Genomic DNA, 20,159 nt, shown 5'->3' with positions numbered 1-20,159 from the left:
ACAGGACCTGACCCAGGTACATACAGGACCTGACCCAGGTAGATACAGGATCTGACCCAGGTAGATATAGGATCTGACCCAGGTAGATACAGTATCTGACCCAGGTACATACAGGACCTGACCCAGGTAGATACAGGATCTGACCCAGGTACATACAGGACCTGACCCAGGTAGATACAGGATCTGACCCAGGTACATACAGGATCTGACCCAGGTAGATACAGGACCTGACCCAGGTAGATACAGGACCTGACCCAGGTACATACAGGACCTGACCCAGGTACATACAGGACCTGACCCAGGTAGATACAGGACCTGACCCAGGTAGATACAGGATCTGACCCAGGTACATACAGGACCTGACCCAGGTACATACAGGACCTGACCCAGGTAGATACAGGACCTGACCCAGGTAGATACAGGACCTGACCCAGGTAGATACAGGACCTGACCCAGGTAGATACAGGACCTGACCCAGGTACATACAGGACCTGACCCAGGTACATACAGGACCTGACCCAGGTACATACAGGACCTGACCCAGGTAGATACAGGATATGACCCAGGAAGGGGAAAGGCGCAGAGGTGATTAAACCTAGACCCCCAGGGAGGTCAAAGGGCACCAGTCCTACTAAGTGTTGGGAGTGAAATACGACAACACAATAGTATTAACATTCACACACACACACTTGCCCACACACTTTCATCCCTGCAGGAAGGACTCAGGCTGCCCAGCTTTGCCCCCTAGTGGAGGAGACAGGACACTTACTGAGCTGCTCAGACTGGAAACTCCTCGGCCCATTTCCGATTGGTTTCAAAATCTGCAAAAAATATTCAATGAAATAGTATTTTCAGACAGGTACGAGAACAGCAAACTTGGATGAGAGGATGAAGCGGAAATATCAGGAGTCAGATAGCTGAGCGGTTAGGGTATCGGGCTATTACTCAGATGGTTGCCAGTTCGATTCTTGGCCGTGCAAAAATGACATTGTGTCCTTTGGTCAAGGTACTTCACCCTACTTGCCTCGGGTGAATGTCCCTGTACTTAATGTAAGTTGCTCTGGATAAGAGCGTCTGCTAAATGACTACATGTAAATGTACTAAATGTAAATGTCTAGGATTAGGAACCTGGTGGTCATTTGTAAAATAAAAAAAATTAAAAATCATTGGTGGCCCAGGGCTCTCAAGTTTTATAAAAATGTTGGCGTGAGATCACCTGTCAACATTTGGGTACAAACGATATTACGGCCCTATTTTGCGTTTGTTACTAGGCTGTAAAAATCCAATGTGATCAGGGGGCTGAATGGTAAATGGACTGCATTTATATAGCGCTTTACTACCTTAGCGGCACTCAAAGCGCTTTACAATGTTTGCCTCTCATTCACACTCACACATACCGACGGCAGCGAGCTACCATGCAAGGCGCCGGCCTGCCCATCGGGAGCAACTTGGGGTTCAGAGTCTCGCTCAAGGATACTTTGGCACATGACCTAGGAGGAGTCGGGGATCGAACCGCCAACCTTGCATTTAACAGACAACCCTCTCTACCCACTGAGCCACAGCCGCCCCAAGGGAGCTCTGCTGGAGGGAGGGTGAGGAGGAACACCACAGAAGGAAGGTCTTCAGAGTGTGGAGCAGGCTGGGGGAAGCTGAAAGGCTCCTCCTGCAACATCAGTGCTGTGATCCCATCAGAGAGTGGAGTGTACTGGTGTGAGTCTGAATCAGGAGAACACAGCCATGCTGTCAACATCACAGTACATGGTACGTTCACATGGTCTGAATAAATCACTACTATTTAATAGGATTCTCTGGATCTGTCTCCTCTGTTGTAGATGGAGCTGTGATCCTGGAGAGTCCTGTCCTCCCTGTGAACCAGGGACAAGCTGTGACTCTACGCTGTAGATACCAGACACCTCCCTCTGACCTCACAGCTGCCTTCTACAAGGATGATCAGGTGATGAAGGAAATTGAATCAAAAACGTCAACTCTGTGTGTGTGTGTGTGTACTCATGTGTGTGTTTCATGTAGTTTCCATTAAACCAGAATAGCTTCCAATCAGCAACATGGACAAATGTACTTACAGAGTAAAAGATTTATTAAAACCAAAACAAACATACATTCAGATATGTAACATTGCCAACCAACCAAGTGTGCAGTTGTTTGGCTAGCTAGCCAGCTCTGTAACATTACAGAGCTGTCATTAACTCATTTATCATCATACCCTGGACAGACAAGTCTGTCTTTGTTCTACTAACCTATCACAACGTCTGTTACACGCTCTCAGCGATCATTATAAATAACCACTGATCTTTTACTCACTCAAAAAAATACAGATTTTATCAAAAGTTTGGTGTGAGATTATCATGCCTTTCAATGTTTGGTTACAAAAATTCAAAGTTTCCAATTGGCTGGTAGGTGGCAACACTGTATAACTCAACACAACTATCAACTTGGGATAGTTGTGCCATCTGACTCAACTATGGGAGTCAGGTGGCTGAGCGGTTAGGGAATCGGGCTAGTAATCAGAAGGTTGCTGGTTCGATTCCCCGGCCGTGCAAAATGATGGTGCGTTCATGGGCAAGGCACTTCACCTTACTTGCCTCAGGGGAATGTCCCTGTACTTACTGTAAATCACTCTGGATAAGAGCGTCTGCTAAATGACTAAATGTAAATGTACACACACACCTACACACAGTACCTGGGTCATCGATTCATCAAATGTTCTCCATTCCCGCTGCCTCGGTCATCAAGGTCAACACATTCCCCTTTAGAGTCATAAATATCTGTTAGAAATCAGAGGAAAAATAATGTCTCTACACACACACACACGACTGTGTCTTACTTTTACTGCCTGCTGTATGTTTAATCTGAGAGCGGAGGTAGTATACTGCTACACCGATGACCACAATGACCAGACACAGGACACCCGTAGTAACAGAGACATGAACAGCTATATTAGGCTTTGGCACAGCTGCCATAAATCACCTGAAAGACACAGGAGGTGAACACTCATGAGACAGTTACCTGACAGAAAGAGATGAAACACGAATGAAGAACAAGACACAGGAAGATCTCATAGATTAATTGCTATTGAATAATAACAACAAGGTTATAATACAGAACCTCACCAGGAACATGGATCTCTGTCTCCCTGGTCTGGTTGAGTCCCTGCAGATGAACCCTGCAGGTGAACCTGTTGGTGTCTGTCCTCTGTACAGTCACTCTGCTTGTCACAGTGTAGCGTTGGTGAGGGTCGGGGTCAGGGTGTGTGTCTGTCTGTGTGACATCAGCAGGGAGGAGGCGTCCCTCACTGTCCCTCCACTCCAGCTCAGGTTCTGGGTACCAGCTTCCAGACACACACTGGAGAACCCTCCCTGTGCCGCTGTCTCCCAGGATGGAGACCTCTGGTTTGGAAACCTCCCCTACAGAGACAGACTGATTTAACCATGAGAACAATTATTAACAATCTTAAACAGCTTGTATCTAATCTAACTTACCAACACTGAGTTGGATGACAGTGGTCTTCTTCTGTCCGTCCTTAATAACAAGGCAGGTGTAGTTCCCCTCATCCTCCAGCTTCACTCTGAAGAGTTTCAGGGAGACGTTGCCCTTCTTAAGCTCTCCTTCAAACAGCATGGTCCTGTCTTTGTAAAATGGATTAATCTGGTCTGGTGAGTTACGACCATCCCGGTAGAAATTTACATATTTAGGTTTCAGGTCATGTTTGGACCATGCCACTGTCAGGTTCTCTGCATTGATGGGAGGTTCCAGGGAACACAGCAGCATGACATCATCACCAGCTACAGCAACGATGGGGTCAGGTGAACCAATCAGCTGAGAGTCTCCTGGAAGAACAGACACAAAGACAGAATCCATCTGGGACTATCAAGAGGTGTTTAATAAAGGTTGTCTTTCATTGTCGTTAGTTAGCAAGTCTTTCTGTCTTTTAGCATTTTGATCTAGCAGACATCGATACACCGATGTATACGAACAGGGCAGATATAAAGTAAAGCAGATCAAGGATCTGAAGTGCAGTTATAGCAGTATATCAAGGTGTTGTAACCAAACAGGAGTAGCTACATGCATGGTAGGTTACTTTATAAAGGTTTTCACAGCCCATTTTAATTTAGACTATACTTGTTTTGGACTAAGTAGTGACTAAATTATTTAAACATGGGCTAGGTATATAACTTGACTGCTTTGTTACTATATAGCCTGGTATATTACGTTAACATTGTTATGTATTCAGACAGAGACCTGTAGGCCTAACACACCCTGTTATCGTAACAGATCATTTGTAGAGACAAAAATGTCTTCTTTGTGCATATTAATTTAGCAAACCTTTTTATCCAGAGATAATTTACTAGGGATTTATCCCACTAAGTCAGAGCCGGCCAACCCAATAAACAAACTAAACATTTGTTTAGGGCCCCGCGCAATAGGCCCCATACACAATTTTTGTTTAGGGACCCAAAAACCCTAGGTCCGGCCCTGCTCTTAGATATGCTAATCTGTTGGTCTGCAACCAAATGCTGTAGCCATGGCTACCACTGAGCTTGTTCAAGAACTCACCCGCGGACGACTGGGAGCAGAGAACCATGAACAGCAACGGGTGCAGATACGGTCCATCTTCCAACACTGGAAACACATTACGGCCTAAATTAAGAAAAATAACATTAATTATTAATCCTATGAGAGACAAGATTATTGCATACATTAATTGCAGAAACTCCCATAAATATTCTTAAAATGTGCCCATGATAATCAAAGTTGTAGTCGGATACTTATTGAAGTATATTCATGAGACTGCAATAAATGTACAGGCAATGTAGGCTTAACTGTCCAAACGAAACTGGCTAAACGAGAAAAAAAACTACTTTAAATGTATAGGGCCTAATCTTAATTCAAATATTCTGCAAGAAATGGTGGTTGATACACATATTAATGGATCATTTCATACAATCAAGGCCAGGTTTAACGACTGTCGTACAATGTAAGGCTGTATGCACGCGCAACATGACTTTTTAACGATGGCGGTACGTCTGTCTCCCTAACCAGCACGCGAGTCATCTTTAGACGCAAAATGTCTCGTTCCCAATTTCATTGAAATATTCAGATAGCCTATAGGCCTATGAATATTAAAGGTTTTGTGGGAAAATATGGCCCATCGAAATGAATGGATGTCATGTTGATTAGGAAGGATTAGGAACCTGGTGGACAAAAATTAAATAATCATTAGTGGCTAACAACATTTAGGTCTATTAGTCTTAAGAGCACCAGTCAGCGCAGTCATTAACATTGTATAAAGCCTATTAGCGTTTTAAAGCATGTTAACGTCACTGCTAAAATACATCGAATATAAATTCATGTATTCAATTAGTACAATAATATAGGCTAAATTATCTACCTGTGTTTGCTAGCTAGGCACTGCTGCAATTGTAGGTAATGGGCAGATTTGTGAAATTTGTTTCTCGATTTTCGTTTCAAAAAAGGAAATTATTCGAAGGTAAGGTAGGCCTATACGGATCGTATAGATAGGCATTTTTATCATGTTTATAACGAATCAATAGGCCTACCATTCTTATTCTGATTCCGTCAGTTACAGTCAGGCTAGGCTAGAAAAATAGAGCTACTGTAGTCTATTGAGTTTGACTTGGCTTTCGGTCATAAACATAGTTTATTGACTGGGTAAATTGTTTGAAATTATGACATTAAATCTTCGCAATTTTTATGAATCAATGTAGGAAACAACAACATAAACGTTAATGATATAACGTTATAAATGTTAAACGAAAAGACTTACGTAGCTTTGCTTTGGAGAGACTTCTGGGATTTTCCGGTTTCCCGCCTGTTACAGCCTACAGACACTTCTAGAATATGAAAACCATACAAGGAAGTTCAGGGGCGTGTCCAGGGAGTGGCCAGGGGTGGCACTGGCCACCACTGAAAAGTGAATGGCCACCACTGGTGCCAGCCCTACCATGCGATCGGGTATTTGCTGGTTCAACAACCACACTGGAGAAGCATGTGAGAAGACGCTGATGATACTAAGCTCGAATCTATCGGTGGGTAGGCACACTAAAGGTATTTTTCCATATTATGTGTGCTGGGATATATTCGTAAGGATATAAACATTCAGAAACTAAACATGAGCTAGAAATTAGTATAACGTTATTCAACACCATGCAGCCCCTTTACTTTCGGTGTATGGAATAGCCTACAGTTCGTATTCCAAAAATAGGGTTTGAAAGAATATTAATCACATCATGTCCAGAATTGACAATAATAGAAGCCCCCTTGTCACAGACACTTTAACTGGGAGAGATCAGTCTGCTCCCTCCTCCAGTTGGACCTCCATCCAGTTCCAGAAACCAGAATCTTAATGAAAATTATTATAAATACATCAGAATAAATCATAATTTGCCATAGGGAAATCCCATATGCGGGATGCTCGATTTAGATGAAGGATGTGACCATTTACTAATAACTACACACAGGAGGAAAATGTTAATAGAAAATTGCTTTTATTGAGATATAACACGCAGTTCTAGTTTTAAACAACCCCAGTCAAATTGCCTATTATCTAGAATATATCTTATTGTCAGGATTTTGCATTTCTAATGTGCGCTGAAATTAAACGAGTGCAAATACATTTGGTAAATAAATATAAAACTGTTAATTTTAGAGGTTGGCTTTGCTTGAATTGCTTTTCCAGGATTGGAGTGTGTATTTTCATGCCGGAAGGTTTTGTTCCACTACTTCAGCAATGTTCCCTCAAAAAAAAAATCCGCACTGAGCAAATAGAAATCTGAGTTGTATTTTGAAGTTGATTGGTCATACAGTCATAAGATAACTCCCAGTAGCCTATGTCAAGTTGAATTCCCACTTTCCATTCATGAAAAAAATCCAGATGGCGAACGATATGCGACCCGCGAGGGAGGGGGGACAGTGGTGGGGCCAGCATGTTTATCAGGGTGGGGGGACAGTGGTGGGGCCAGCATGTTTATCAGGGTGGGGGGACAGTGGTGGGGCCAGCATGTTTATCAGGGAGGGGGGACAGTGGTGGGGCCAGCATGTTTATCAGGGTGGGGGGACAGTGGTGGGGCCAGCATGTTTATCAGGGTGGGGGGACAGTGGTGGGGCCAGCATGTTTATCAGGGAGGGGGGACAGTGGTGGGGCCAGCATGTTTATCAGGGAGGGGGGACAGTGGTGGGGCCAGCATGTTTATCAGGGAGGGGGGACAGTGGTGGGGCCAGCATGTTTATCAGGGTGGGGGGACAGTGGTGGGGCCAGCATGTTTATCAGGGTGGGGGGACAGTGGTGGGGCCAGCATGTTTATCAGGGTGGGGGGACAGTGGTGGGGCCAGCATGTTTATCAGGGTGGGGGGACAGTGGTGGGGCCAGCATGTTTATCAGGGTGGCCATGCCCCCCCTCCCCCCGTCCCCCGTCCAAGCCACTGTTTTTTTCCAACCTGTTGCCTCTGACTGATGGCTCTGCTGACGACAGATGAGGACCTACACAATGACGAGCTACCCCATCCTGACCTGTGCCGGGATCTGGTTTTCCCGAGTCAGCCCAGCCCGAGTCTCTCGAGGGTCTGGAACCTGTTATCTGCATGTTCTGTTTATTGCCAGTTTATTCACTAAAGACTGTTACCAATCTCCGTTGTCGACACAAATATTCGGGTCGTTTAGCTGCGGTCTGGCCATGGTTACAACCAAGAACCAGTGTGTCACACTGCTGCAATGTCAACATCCCAGCTCCAGTCAAGTGGCCTCCTGTTGCCAGGCAGCGTATCCCAGGTAACCATACCTACTAAAGAGACAGTATTATTATTATTGTGACACGACAACAATAATTAGACACCTGTCAGAAAGGCACAAATACGCACGCCTTACTTGATAACGATGTATTCTTCATGTTTTCTATCCTCTCCTCTTTTCTCTCTCTCCTTTTTCCATCTGTGGGTCAACAAAGACAGTACAGTATGAGCCGTACGACATGTTCAAATCCCCCCATATGTTGCTCTTTCAAGGCACAACACTTACAAGTGAGGATGATATGATGTGACTCATAGCCATCTTCATCATCTCCAGGATCTTCTGTTTTACCTGTGGGGAAACCTGTAGAAATTTAGGAAAGTGAAGGGAGTCTGTCGGCAATATGAAACTCATTATCACACACACACACACAACCAGGGCTTGAAATGCTACCATTTTGTTTGCATATGCTCACGAAATTGTATCTGTGCAACCTCAAAATATATTTCTGGGCATTCGTGCGCGTGCAAATAATGGTTATGTTGCAACCTGTTTAAATGTCTTCACAAAACGCTTGCTGCTTAGCCTCCTGCACAGTATGTGCCTGCTGTGAGCTGATAGTGAGTGACCGGATGTGCCTGCTGTGAGCTGATAGTGAGTGACCGGTCCACCCTTCTATCCAACGTTACATAACCAACTAAACTTCACCTTTATGTTCTAAACTTTAATGAATTTTAGATTGGTTAATATTACCTGTCAATGACTACATGTCACTCCACACTGTTGTCACGTGACACGGAGCTAACTCGCACTCAACATTTGAAGAGCAGTCAAGACTTATATGAAAATCGTTGATGGCTGTGCCTACATTTGTGCTGGTGCTCCTAACTTTTTAAAGTCGGGAGCACCAGTGCTACTAAGGAAAAAAGTTTATTTCAAGCCCTGCACACAAATCCACACTGTGATAACCACGTGGTGAACCAGCTGAGCCGCACACAACAGTAAGAGGGAGCTGTCAGGTTCACCTCGCAAATCAGATCCGTAACTTGGGGATAAGGATTGGCTCGCGAAGCGTGGCTGGGCTCGAGCCGCGGTTGGGGGAGCAGTCGCTCCGTCGCCCTCCCTCCTCCGCCGCCCCAAGCATAGCGTGCGGCCCGTCTCGCGGTTGCTCTCGTTCGGGGTGGCCTCGTGCTGCCTCGGGCGGGGGTCTCTGTCGGGGCGGTGCCCGTCGCTCTGCCCAAGGCGGGCCGGTAAGGGGGGTCGGGGTACGGCGGTGGCAGCGGTGACTCTGGACACGTGCCAGGCCCTTCTCACGGATCTCCTCAGCTACGGTGGCTCGGTACAAAGCATCGCAAAGGCTCGCGGTGGGTGTTGACGCGATGAAAGAAACACATTTGTGAAAATAATAAGCAGTTAAAGTCGAAAAAAACGGAACCCAAATTCTTCCCCTTGTTGGCGGTGTGAAAAACCACAGGAGGGGAGAAATGAACGGAACGTTTTCCTCGGTCAAGGGAACTAACCGGGGTATTCCCTTACCCGTCGAACGGTAAGGTCTGTAAGACAGAGCAGTGTTCGTTATTGTACAAAACGGTTTTAAAAGGTTTGTTATACTGAAATACCACTTGCGTTCTTAGGGCTGCAGTCCTGAAACGGTAGCCTGCGGTATTGTGTGGCGTTTTAGTTTAACAAATAAGACGCAGAATCACCCTGCTCAATGCTGCCATAAAAAACTAGGGTCCTAGAAATGCGGTCCTAGGACTACAGTTTGCTGAAACGGCAGCCTGCGGTACTGCAGGAACATGCCACTCCCTCGAGGACACGCCCCTTGTCTTCTTCTCTGGTTTATGACACGGAAGGTGATCCTGTCTTCCTGACAGTCTGGAGTTGCCATAACACATACTCACGCTCACACTGACTCAAACATTCATTCTTCAACAGACGCTGAACTTACATGTGAGGGAGGTGTGATAATCTCTTGTGCCTCAAGGTCGACCACTTCTGTAGGGACTGTGGAACACAGATCTACAAGGACAGAGGAGGTAGAACAGTTACACACACACACACACACACAAACATCCGTTTCCCTCAACACACACTTACCAGTGACACACGACTGCTGTTTATGGTTGGTTTGATGTTTCTCTGCTTCTCTTCCTTCCTGGTGTTTATGGACTTCTTCTTGTTTTATATCTGTGGAATAACGATCATGAGAAGTACATTCACCCAAACACACACACACACATACTAGGGATATCAAATAAACATCCAATATTTTAATATTTTTTTAATAGGGGAGTTTAATATTTGTATTTGCCATTTAAACAGACATGTACCTTTGAATATGTAATAATGAGTGGTTGTGGATAATGGGTGGTTGACAGCCCAAATACTACAAACACAAAAACACCCAGCTACCAGTCAGCTACCTCACCTGGTATCAGTGGGCTGCACATTTCTCCTGCTGGTTGTTGAGCTTCTCTGATCTCTGGGTCTTTCGGGGGAGCAGCACTGCTGGCTTTTGTTGCAGTGGAAAACTGAGTACCTGCAAGGAAACAGTAAAGAGTACCATGTCAGACTCAGACACACAGACACTGAGGTGCACACACACTGATGTACACACACATTTAATCATGGGCACAAACAAGTATGTGACTGAGTCTTACCATTGCTGTATGGGATCGTTTGTTTCTTGTAACAGAGGTAAATAACCAATCCTGTCAGTACAAGCCCAGCCAAGACAACAGCACAGCCAATTAAAGCAGCATTCCGTGCTGTATCAGAGGAGGATCCCGCCATATGGAATAAATCTCCTAAAAGATAAAAGTGTACACATGAGACAATTTAAAAGGATCAAGAAAAAAACTAATGAAGATTTACTGTCAAAAGAAAGTTAAAAATGAATTCAGGAAGGAAAGTGCAGTCAACCCCAGCAGATCCAGTGGCATCATATTGCAGCTGTTTACAAAATAATGACTAAATTGCATGTGAATTATTAACTTAAATAAATGATCAAAAACCTCACCAGGAACATGGATCTCTGTCTCCCTGATCTGGTTGAGTCCCTGCAGATGAACCCTGCAGGTGAACCTGTTGGTGTCTGTCCTCTGTACAGTCACTCTGCTTGTCACAGTGTAGCGTTGGTGAGGGTCGGGGTCAGGGTGTGTGTCTGTCTGTGTGACATCAGCAGGGAGGAGGCGTCCCTCACTGTCCCTCCACTCCAGCTCAGGTTCTGGGTACCAGCTTCCAGACACACACTGGAGAACCCTCCCTGTGCCGCTGTCTCCCAGGATGGAGACCTCTGGTTTGGAAACCTCCCCTACAGAGACAGACTGATTTAACCATGAGAACAATTATTAACAATCTTAAACAGCTTGTATCTAATCTAACTTACCAACACTGAGTTGGATGACAGTGGTCTTCTTCTGTCCGTCCTTAATAACAAGGCAGGTGTAGTTCCCCTCATCCTCCAGCTTCACTCTGAAGAGTTTCAGGGAGACGTTGCCCTTCTTAAGCTCTCCTTCAAACAGCATGGTCCTGTCTTTGTAAAATGGATTAATCTGGTCTGGTGAGTTACGACCATCCCGGTAGAAATTTACATATTTAGGTTTCAGGTCATGTTTGGACCATGCCACTGTCAGGTTCTCTGCATTGATGGGAGGTTCCAGGGAACACAGCAGCATGACATCATCACCAGCTACAGCAACGATGGGGTCAGGTGAACCAATCAGCTGAGAGTCTCCTGGAAGAACAGACACAAAGACAGAATCCATCTGGGACTATCAAGAGGTGTTTAATAAAGGTTGTCTTTCATTGTCGTTAATTAGCAAGTCTTTCTGTCTTTTAGCATTTTGATCTAGCAGACATCGATACACCGATGTATACGAACAGGGCAGATATAAAGTAAAGCAGATCAAGGATCTGAAGTGCAGTTATAGCAGTATATCAAGGTGTTGTAACCAAACAGGAGTAGCTACATGCATGGTAGGTTACTTTATAAAGGTTTTCACAGCCCATTTTAATTTAGACTATACTTGTTTTGGACTAAGTAGTGACTAAATTATTTAAACATGGGCTAGGTATATAACTTGACAGCTTTGTTACTATATAGCCTGGTATATTACGTTAACATTGTTATGTATTCAGACAGAGACCTGTAGGCCTAACACACCCTGTTATCGTAACAGATCATTTGTAGAGACAAAAATGTCTTCTTTGTGCATATTAATTTAGCAAACCTTTTTATCCAGAGATAATTTACTAGGGATTTATCCCACTAAGTCAGAGCCGGCCAACCCAATAAACAAACTAAACATTTGTTTAGGGCCCCGCGCAATAGGCCCCATACACAATTTTTGTTTAGGGACCCAAAAACCCTAGGTCCGGCCCTGCTCTTAGATATGCTAATCTGTTGGTCTGCAACCAAATGCTGTAGCCATGGCTACCACTGAGCTTGTTCAAGAACTCACCCGCGGACGACTGGGAGCAGAGAACCATGAACAGCAACACACGGGTGCAGATACGGTCCATCTTCCAACACTGGAAACACATTACGGCCTAAATTAAGAAAAATAACATTAATTATTAATCCTATGAGAGACAAGATTATTGCATACATTAATTGCAGAAACTCCCATAAATATTCTTAAAATGTGCCCATGATAATCAAAGTTGTAGTCGGATACTTATTGAAGTATATTCATGAGACTGCAATAAATGTACAGGCAATGTAGGCTTAACTGTCCAAACGAAACTGGCTAAACGAGAAAAAAAACTACTTTAAATGTATAGGGCCTAATCTTAATTCAAATATTCTGCAAGAAATGGTGGTTGATACACATATTAATGGATCATTTCATACAATCAAGGCCAGGTTTAACGACTGTCGTACAATGTAAGGCTGTATGCACGCGCAACATGACTTTTTAACGATGGCGGTACGTCTGTCTCCCTAACCAGCACGCGAGTCATCTTTAGACGCAAAATGTCTCGTTCCCAATTTCATTGAAATATTCAGATAGCCTATAGGCCTATGAATATTAAAGGTTTTGTGGGAAAATATGGCCCATCGAAATGAATGGATGTCATGTTGATTAGGAAGGATTAGGAACCTGGTGGACAAAAATTAAATAATCATTAGTGGCTAACAACATTTAGGTCTATTAGTCTTAAGAGCACCAGTCAGCGCAGTCATTAACATTGTATAAAGCCTATTAGCGTTTTAAAGCATGTTAACGTCACTGCTAAAATACATCGAATATAAATTCATGTATTCAATTAGTACAATAATATAGGCTAAATTATCTACCTGTGTTTGCTAGCTAGGCACTGCTGCAATTGTAGGTAATGGGCAGATTTGTGAAATTTGTTTCTCGATTTTCGTTTCAAAAAAGGAAATTATTCGAAGGTAAGGTAGGCCTATACGGATCGTATAGATAGGCATTTTTATCATGTTTATAACGAATCAATAGGCCTACCATTCTTATTCTGATTCCGTCAGTTACAGTCAGGCTAGGCTAGAAAAATAGAGCTACTGTAGTCTATTGAGTTTGACTTGGCTTTCGGTCATAAACATAGTTTATTGACTGGGTAAATTGTTTGAAATTATGACATTAAATCTTCGCAATTTTTATGAATCAATGTAGGAAACAACAACATAAACGTTAATGATATAACGTTATAAATGTTAAACGAAAAGACTTACGTAGCTTTGCTTTGGAGAGACTTCTGGGATTTTCCGGTTTCCCGCCTGTTACAGCCTACAGACACTTCTAGAATATGAAAACCATACAAGGAAGTTCAGGGGCGTGTCCAGGGAGTGGCCAGGGGTGGCACTGGCCACCACTGAAAAGTGAATGGCCACCACTGGTGCCAGCCCTACCATGCGATCGGGTATTTGCTGGTTCAACAACCACACTGGAGAAGCATGTGAGAAGACGCTGATGATACTAAGCTCGAATCTATCGGTGGGTAGGCACACTAAAGGTATTTTTCCATATTATGTGTGCTGGGATATATTCGTAAGGATATAAACATTCAGAAACTAAACATGAGCTAGAAATTAGTATAACGTTATTCAACACCATGCAGCCCCTTTACTTTCGGTGTATGGAATAGCCTACAGTTCGTATTCCAAAAATAGGGTTTGAAAGAATATTAATCACATCATGTCCAGAATTGACAATAATAGAAGCCCCCTTGTCACAGACACTTTAACTGGGAGAGATCAGTCTGCTCCCTCCTCCAGTTGGACCTCCATCCAGTTCCAGAAACCAGAATCTTAATGAAAATTATTATAAATACATCAGAATAAATCATAATTTGCCATAGGGAAATCCCATATGCGGGATGCTCGATTTAGATGAAGGATGTGACCATTTACTAATAACTACACACAGGAGGAAAATGTTAATAGAAAATTGCTTTTATTGAGATATAACACGCAGTTCTAGTTTTAAACAACCCCAGTCAAATTGCCTATTATCTAGAATATATCTTATTGTCAGGATTTTGCATTTCTAATGTGCGCTGAAATTAAACGAGTGCAAATACATTTGGTAAATAAATATAAAACTGTTAATTTTAGAGGTTGGCTTTGCTTGAATTGCTTTTCCAGGATTGGAGTGTGTATTTTCATGCCGGAAGGTTTTGTTCCACTACTTCAGCAATGTTCCCTCAAAAAAAAAATCCGCACTGAGCAAATAGAAATCTGAGTTGTATTTTGAAGTTGATTGGTCATACAGTCATAAGATAACTCCCAGTAGCCTATGTCAAGTTGAATTCCCACTTTCCATTCATGAAAAAAATCCAGATGGCGAACGATATGCGACCCGCGAGGGAGGGGGGACAGTGGTGGGGCCAGCATGTTTATCAGGGTGGGGGGACAGTGGTGGGGCCAGCATGTTTATCAGGGTGGGGGGACAGTGGTGGGGCCAGCATGTTTATCAGGGAGGGGGGACAGTGGTGGGGCCAGCATGTTTATCAGGGTGGGGGGACAGTGGTGGGGCCAGCATGTTTATCAGGGTGGGGGGACAGTGGTGGGGCCAGCATGTTTATCAGGGAGGGGGGACAGTGGTGGGGCCAGCATGTTTATCAGGGAGGGGGGACAGTGGTGGGGCCAGCATGTTTATCAGGGAGGGGGGACAGTGGTGGGGCCAGCATGTTTATCAGGGTGGGGGGACAGTGGTGGGGCCAGCATGTTTATCAGGGTGGGGGGACAGTGGTGGGGCCAGCATGTTTATCAGGGTGGGGGGACAGTGGTGGGGCCAGCATGTTTATCAGGGTGGGGGGACAGTGGTGGGGCCAGCATGTTTATCAGGGTGGCCATGCCCCCCCTCCCCCCGTCCCCCGTCCAAGCCACTGTTTTTTTCCAACCTGTTGCCTCTGACTGATGGCTCTGCTGACGACAGATGAGGACCTACACAATGACGAGCTACCCCATCCTGACCTGTGCCGGGATCTGGTTTTCCCGAGTCAGCCCAGCCCGAGTCTCTCGAGGGTCTGGAACCTGTTATCTGCATGTTCTGTTTATTGCCAGTTTATTCACTAAAGACTGTTACCAATCTCCGTTGTCGACACAAATATTCGGGTCGTTTAGCTGCGGTCTGGCCATGGTTACAACCAAGAACCAGTGTGTCACACTGCTGCAATGTCAACATCCCAGCTCCAGTCAAGTGGCCTCCTGTTGCCAGGCAGCGTATCCCAGGTAACCATACCTACTAAAGAGACAGTATTATTATTATTGTGACACGACAACAATAATTACACACCTGTCAGAAAGGCACAAATACGCACGCCTTACTTGATAACGATGTATTCTTCATGTTTTCTATCCTCTCCTCTTTTCTCTCTCTCCTTTTTCCATCTGTGGGTCAACAAAGACAGTACAGTATGAGCCGTACGACATGTTCAAATCCCCCCATATGTTGCTCTTTCAAGGCACAACACTTACAAGTGAGGATGATATGATGTGACTCATAGCCATCTTCATCATCTCCAGGATCTTCTGTTTTACCTGTGGGGAAACCTGTAGAAATTTAGGAAAGTGAAGGGAGTCTGTCGGCAATATGAAACTCATTATCACACACACACACACAACCAGGGCTTGAAATGCTACCATTTTGTTTGCATATGCTCACGAAATTGTATCTGTGCAACCTCAAAATATATTTCTGGGCATTCGTGCGCGTGCAAATAATGGTTATGTTGCAACCTGTTTAAATGTCTTCACAAAACGCTTGCTGCTTAGCCTCCTGCACAGTATGTGCCTGCTGTGAGCTGATAGTGAGTGACCGGATGTGCCTGCTGTGAGCTGATAGTGAGTGACCGGTCCACCCTTCTATCCAACGTTACATAACCAACTAAACTTCACCTTTATGTTCTAAACTTTAATGAATTTTAGATTGGTTAATATTACCTGTCAATGACTACATGTCACTCCACACTGTTGTCACGTGACACGGAGCTAACTCGCACTCAACATTTGAAGAGCAGTCAAGACTTATATGAAAATCGTTGATGGCTGTGCCTACATTTGTGCTGGTGCTCCTAACTTTTTAAAGTCGGGAGCACCAGTGCTACTAAGGAAAAAAGTTTATTTCAAGCCCTGCACACAAATCCACACTGTGATAACCACGTGGTGAACCAGCTGAGCCGCACACAACAGTAAGAGGGAGCTGTCAGGTTCACCTCGCAAATCAGATCCGTAACTTGGGGATAAGGATTGGCTCGCGAAGCGTGGCTGGGCTCGAGCCGCGGTTGGGGGAGCAGTCGCTCCGTCGCCCTCCCTCCTCCGCCGCCCCAAGCATAGCGTGCGGCCCGTCTCGCGGTTGCTCTCGTTCGGGGTGGCCTCGTGCTGCCTCGGGCGGGGGTCTCTGTCGGGGCGGTGCCCGTCGCTCTGCCCAAGGCGGGCCGGTAAGGGGGGTCGGGGTACGGCGGTGGCAGCGGTGACTCTGGACACGTGCCAGGCCCTTCTCACGGATCTCCTCAGCTACGGTGGCTCGGTACAAAGCATCGCAAAGGCTCGCGGTGGGTGTTGACGCGATGAAAGAAACACATTTGTGAAAATAATAAGCAGTTAAAGTCGAAAAAAACGGAACCCAAATTCTTCCCCTTGTTGGCGGTGTGAAAAACCACAGGAGGGGAGAAATGAACGGAACGTTTTCCTCGGTCAAGGGAACTAACCGGGGTATTCCCTTACCCGTCGAACGGTAAGGTCTGTAAGACAGAGCAGTGTTCGTTATTGTACAAAACGGTTTTAAAAGGTTTGTTATACTGAAATACCACTTGCGTTCTTAGGGCTGCAGTCCTGAAACGGTAGCCTGCGGTATTGTGTGGCGTTTTAGTTTAACAAATAAGACGCAGAATCACCCTGCTCAATGCTGCCATAAAAAACTAGGGTCCTAGAAATGCGGTCCTAGGACTACAGTTTGCTGAAACGGCAGCCTGCGGTACTGCAGGAACATGCCACTCCCTCGAGGACACGCCCCTTGTCTTCTTCTCTGGTTTATGACACGGAAGGTGATCCTGTCTTCCTGACAGTCTGGAGTTGCCATAACACATACTCACGCTCACACTGACTCAAACATTCATTCTTCAACAGACGCTGAACTTACATGTGAGGGAGGTGTGATAATCTCTTGTGCCTCAAGGTCGACCACTTCTGTAGGGACTGTGGAACACAGATCTACAAGGACAGAGGAGGTAGAACAGTTACACACACACACACACACACAAACATCCGTTTCCCTCAACACACACTTACCAGTGACACACGACTGCTGTTTATGGTTGGTTTGATGTTTCTCTGCTTCTCTTCCTTCCTGGTGTTTATGGACTTCTTCTTGTTTTATATCTGTGGAATAACGATCATGAGAAGTACATTCACCCAAACACACACACACACATACTAGGGATATCAAATAAACATCCAATATTTTAATATTTTTTTAATAGGGGAGTTTAATATTTGTATTTGCCATTTAAACAGACATGTACCTTTGAATATGTAATAATGAGTGGTTGTGGATAATGGGTGGTTGACAGCCCAAATACTACAAACACAAAAACACCCAGCTACCAGTCAGCTACCTCACCTGGTATCAGTGGGCTGCACATTTCTCCTGCTGGTTGTTGAGCTTCTCTGATCTCTGGGTCTTTCGGGGGAGCAGCACTGCTGGCTTTTGTTGCAGTGGAAAACTGAGTACCTGCAAGGAAACAGTAAAGAGTACCATGTCAGACTCAGACACACAGACACTGAGGTGCACACACACTGATGTACACACACATTTAATCATGGGCACAAACAAGTATGTGACTGAGTCTTACCATTGCTGTATGGGATCGTTTGTTTCTTGTAACAGAGGTAAATAACCAATCCTGTCAGTACAAGCCCAGCCAAGACAACAGCACAGCCAATTAAAGCAGCATTCCGTGCTGTATCAGAGGAGGATCCCGCCATATGGAATAAATCTCCTAAAAGATAAAAGTGTACACATGAGACAATTTAAAAGGATCAAGAAAAAAACTAATGAAGATTTACTGTCAAAAGAAAGTTAAAAATGAATTCAGGAAGGAAAGTGCAGTCAACCCCAGCAGATCCAGTGGCATCATATTGCAGCTGTTTACAAAATAATGACTAAATTGCATGTGAATTATTAACTTAAATAAATGATCAAAAACCTCACCAGGAACATGGATCTCTGTCTCCCTGATCTGGTTGAGTCCCTGCAGATGAACCCTGCAGGTGAACCTGTTGGTGTCTGTCTTCTGTACAGTCACTCTGCTTGTCACAGTGTAGCGTTGGTGAGGGCCGGGGTCAGGGTGTCTGTCTGTCTGTGCGACATCAGCAGGGAGGAGGCGTCCCTCACTGTCCCTCCACTCCAGCTCAGGTTCTGGGTACCAGCCTCCAGACACACACTGGAGAACCATCCCATCTTCTCTGGCTCCCTGGATGGTGATCTCTGGTTTAGAAACCGCCACTATGAATAAAGACACAACATTTGCTCATGAGAGAATTATTTTTACCACCAAATAGACCACTGAAGAACTCATTGTTAACATTAATAAAATGAACATTTTCCTTACCAACACTGAGCTGGATGACAGTGGTCTTCTTCTGTCCGTCCTTAATAACAAGGCAGGTGTAGCTCCCCTCATCCTCCAGCTTCACTCTGGACAGTTTCAGGGAGACGTTGCCCCTGACCAGCTCTCCTTCAAAGAGCATGGTCCTGTCTCTGTAAGATGGATTCTTCTCACCATGTATGTTACGACCATCCCGGTAGTAATGTACATATTTAGGGTTCAGGTCAGGTCTGGTCCATGCTATTGTCAGGTTCTCTGCATTGATGGGAGGTTCCAGGGAACATGGCAGGATGACATCATCACCAGCTACAGCAACGATGGGGTCAGGTGAACCAATCAGCTGAGACTCTCCTGGAAGAACAGACACAAAGACAGAATCCATCTGGGACTATCAAGAGGTGTTTAATAAAGGTTGTCTTTCATTGTTGTTAGTTAGCAAGTCTTTCTGTATTTTAACATTTTGATTTAGCAGACATCATTTCCAAACCGATGTATACGAACAGGGCAGATACAAAGTAAAGCAGGTCAAGGATCTGAAGTGCATAGTTATAACAGCCTAACACAACCTGTTATCGTAACACATCATTTGTGGAGACAAAAATGTACTTCTTTGTGTATATTAATTTAGCAGACCTTTTTATCCAGAGATAATTTACTGGGGATTTATCCCACTTAGTCAGAGCCGGCCGACCCAATAAACAAACTAAACATTTGTTTAGGGCCCCGCGATTGGCCAGTCAATAGGCCCCATACACTATTTGTTTAAGGCTCCCAAAACCCTAGGTCCGGCCCTGCTCTTAGATATGCTATACTGTGGGTCTGCAATCAAATGCTGTAGCCATGGCTACCACTGAGCTTGTTCAAGAAACTCACCCGCGGACGACAGGGCGTAGAGAAATCTGAACAGCAACACACTGGTGCAGATACGGTCCATCTTCCAACACTGGCAACACATTACGGCCTAAATTAAGAAAAATAACACTAAATATAGCTGCAGGCAGCAATGGCGGGTTCCTCCTCAACATTGCAAACCATTACAAAATGTACATGACACAGACATGTATTTCACTGTACACAACATTTCAAGACCATTCCAAACGTGTACAGACGTTAAAAACGGCCGTGTACAGACGTCAATTTATGACGTCTGTACACTGCCTGTCACGGCCACAGCCGTGCCCCCCCAGTTTCAGTTTTTTGCCCTGCCCTAGTGTTTCCCTGTCATTGTCTTCACCTGTGTCTCGTTCTCGTTAGCGTCATTGTGTCCACCTGTGTGTCGTTTGGTTCTGTGTATTTAGGTTTCTCCGCCCGAGGACTC

The 20,159-nt window shown here is 44.8% G+C and overlaps 2 protein-coding genes across 2 annotated transcripts; both read right to left on the bottom strand.

The window, feature by feature from the left end:
- Positions 1 to 2,751: 2,751 nt before the first annotated feature.
- LOC136967652 (butyrophilin subfamily 1 member A1-like) lies at positions 2,752 to 3,884 on the bottom strand. The gene is made up of 4 exons (XM_067261525.1): positions 3,498 to 3,884; positions 3,129 to 3,422; positions 2,843 to 2,985; positions 2,752 to 2,765 (listed from the first exon to the last, which is right to left on the bottom strand). Exons 1-3 carry the CDS (start codon positions 3,874 to 3,876, stop codon positions 2,951 to 2,953), a joined length of 708 nt encoding a protein of 235 aa, XP_067117626.1. The 5' UTR covers positions 3,877 to 3,884; the 3' UTR covers positions 2,752 to 2,765; positions 2,843 to 2,950.
- Positions 3,885 to 7,442: 3,558 nt separating this feature from the next.
- LOC136967968 (uncharacterized) lies at positions 7,443 to 19,223 on the bottom strand. Its single transcript, XM_067261968.1, has 18 exons — positions 18,845 to 19,223; positions 18,445 to 18,738; positions 18,086 to 18,232; positions 17,854 to 17,964; positions 17,523 to 17,612; positions 17,374 to 17,444; positions 15,711 to 15,785; positions 15,618 to 15,623; positions 12,229 to 12,316; positions 11,154 to 11,501; positions 10,785 to 11,078; positions 10,426 to 10,572; positions 10,194 to 10,304; positions 9,863 to 9,952; positions 9,714 to 9,784; positions 8,051 to 8,125; positions 7,901 to 7,963; positions 7,443 to 7,817 (listed from the first exon to the last, which is right to left on the bottom strand). Exons 1-17 carry the CDS (start codon positions 19,221 to 19,223, stop codon positions 7,928 to 7,930), a joined length of 2,433 nt encoding a protein of 810 aa, XP_067118069.1. The 3' UTR covers positions 7,443 to 7,817; positions 7,901 to 7,927.
- Positions 19,224 to 20,159: the final 936 nt, after the last annotated feature.

The sequence above is a fragment of the Osmerus mordax genome, chromosome 23 (genome assembly GCF_038355195.1).
Source record: "Osmerus mordax isolate fOsmMor3 chromosome 23, fOsmMor3.pri, whole genome shotgun sequence".
NCBI lineage: Eukaryota > Metazoa > Chordata > Actinopteri > Osmeriformes > Osmeridae > Osmerus > Osmerus mordax.
Note: the sequence above shows the minus strand (reverse complement) of the source record. Positions and strands in the feature narration are given on the sequence as shown.

Bases quoted from the DNA above. Each gene is read 5' to 3' on its own strand.
- LOC136967652 (XM_067261525.1), bottom strand. From the start codon at position 3,876: ATGGATTCTGTCTTTGTGTCTGTTCTTCCAGGAGACTCTCAGCTGATT. The intron at 3,423-3,497 runs GTAAGTTAGATT...CTGTCTCTGTAG, and splicing joins TGTCATCCAACTCAGTGTTG to GGGAGGTTTCCAAACCAGAG. The intron at 2,986-3,128 runs GTGAGGTTCTGT...TGTGTCTTTCAG, and splicing joins GACAGAGATCCATGTTCCTG to GTGATTTATGGCAGCTGTGC.
- LOC136967968 (XM_067261968.1), bottom strand. From the start codon at position 19,223: ATGGATTCTGTCTTTGTGTCTGTTCTTCCAGGAGAGTCTCAGCTGATT. The intron at 17,445-17,522 runs GTAAGTGTGTGT...CTGTCCTTGTAG, and splicing joins ACAGCAGTCGTGTGTCACTG to ATCTGTGTTCCACAGTCCCT. The intron at 15,786-17,373 runs GTAAGTTCAGCG...AAATTTCTACAG, and splicing joins TTATCACACCTCCCTCACAT to GTTTCCCCACAGGTAAAACA.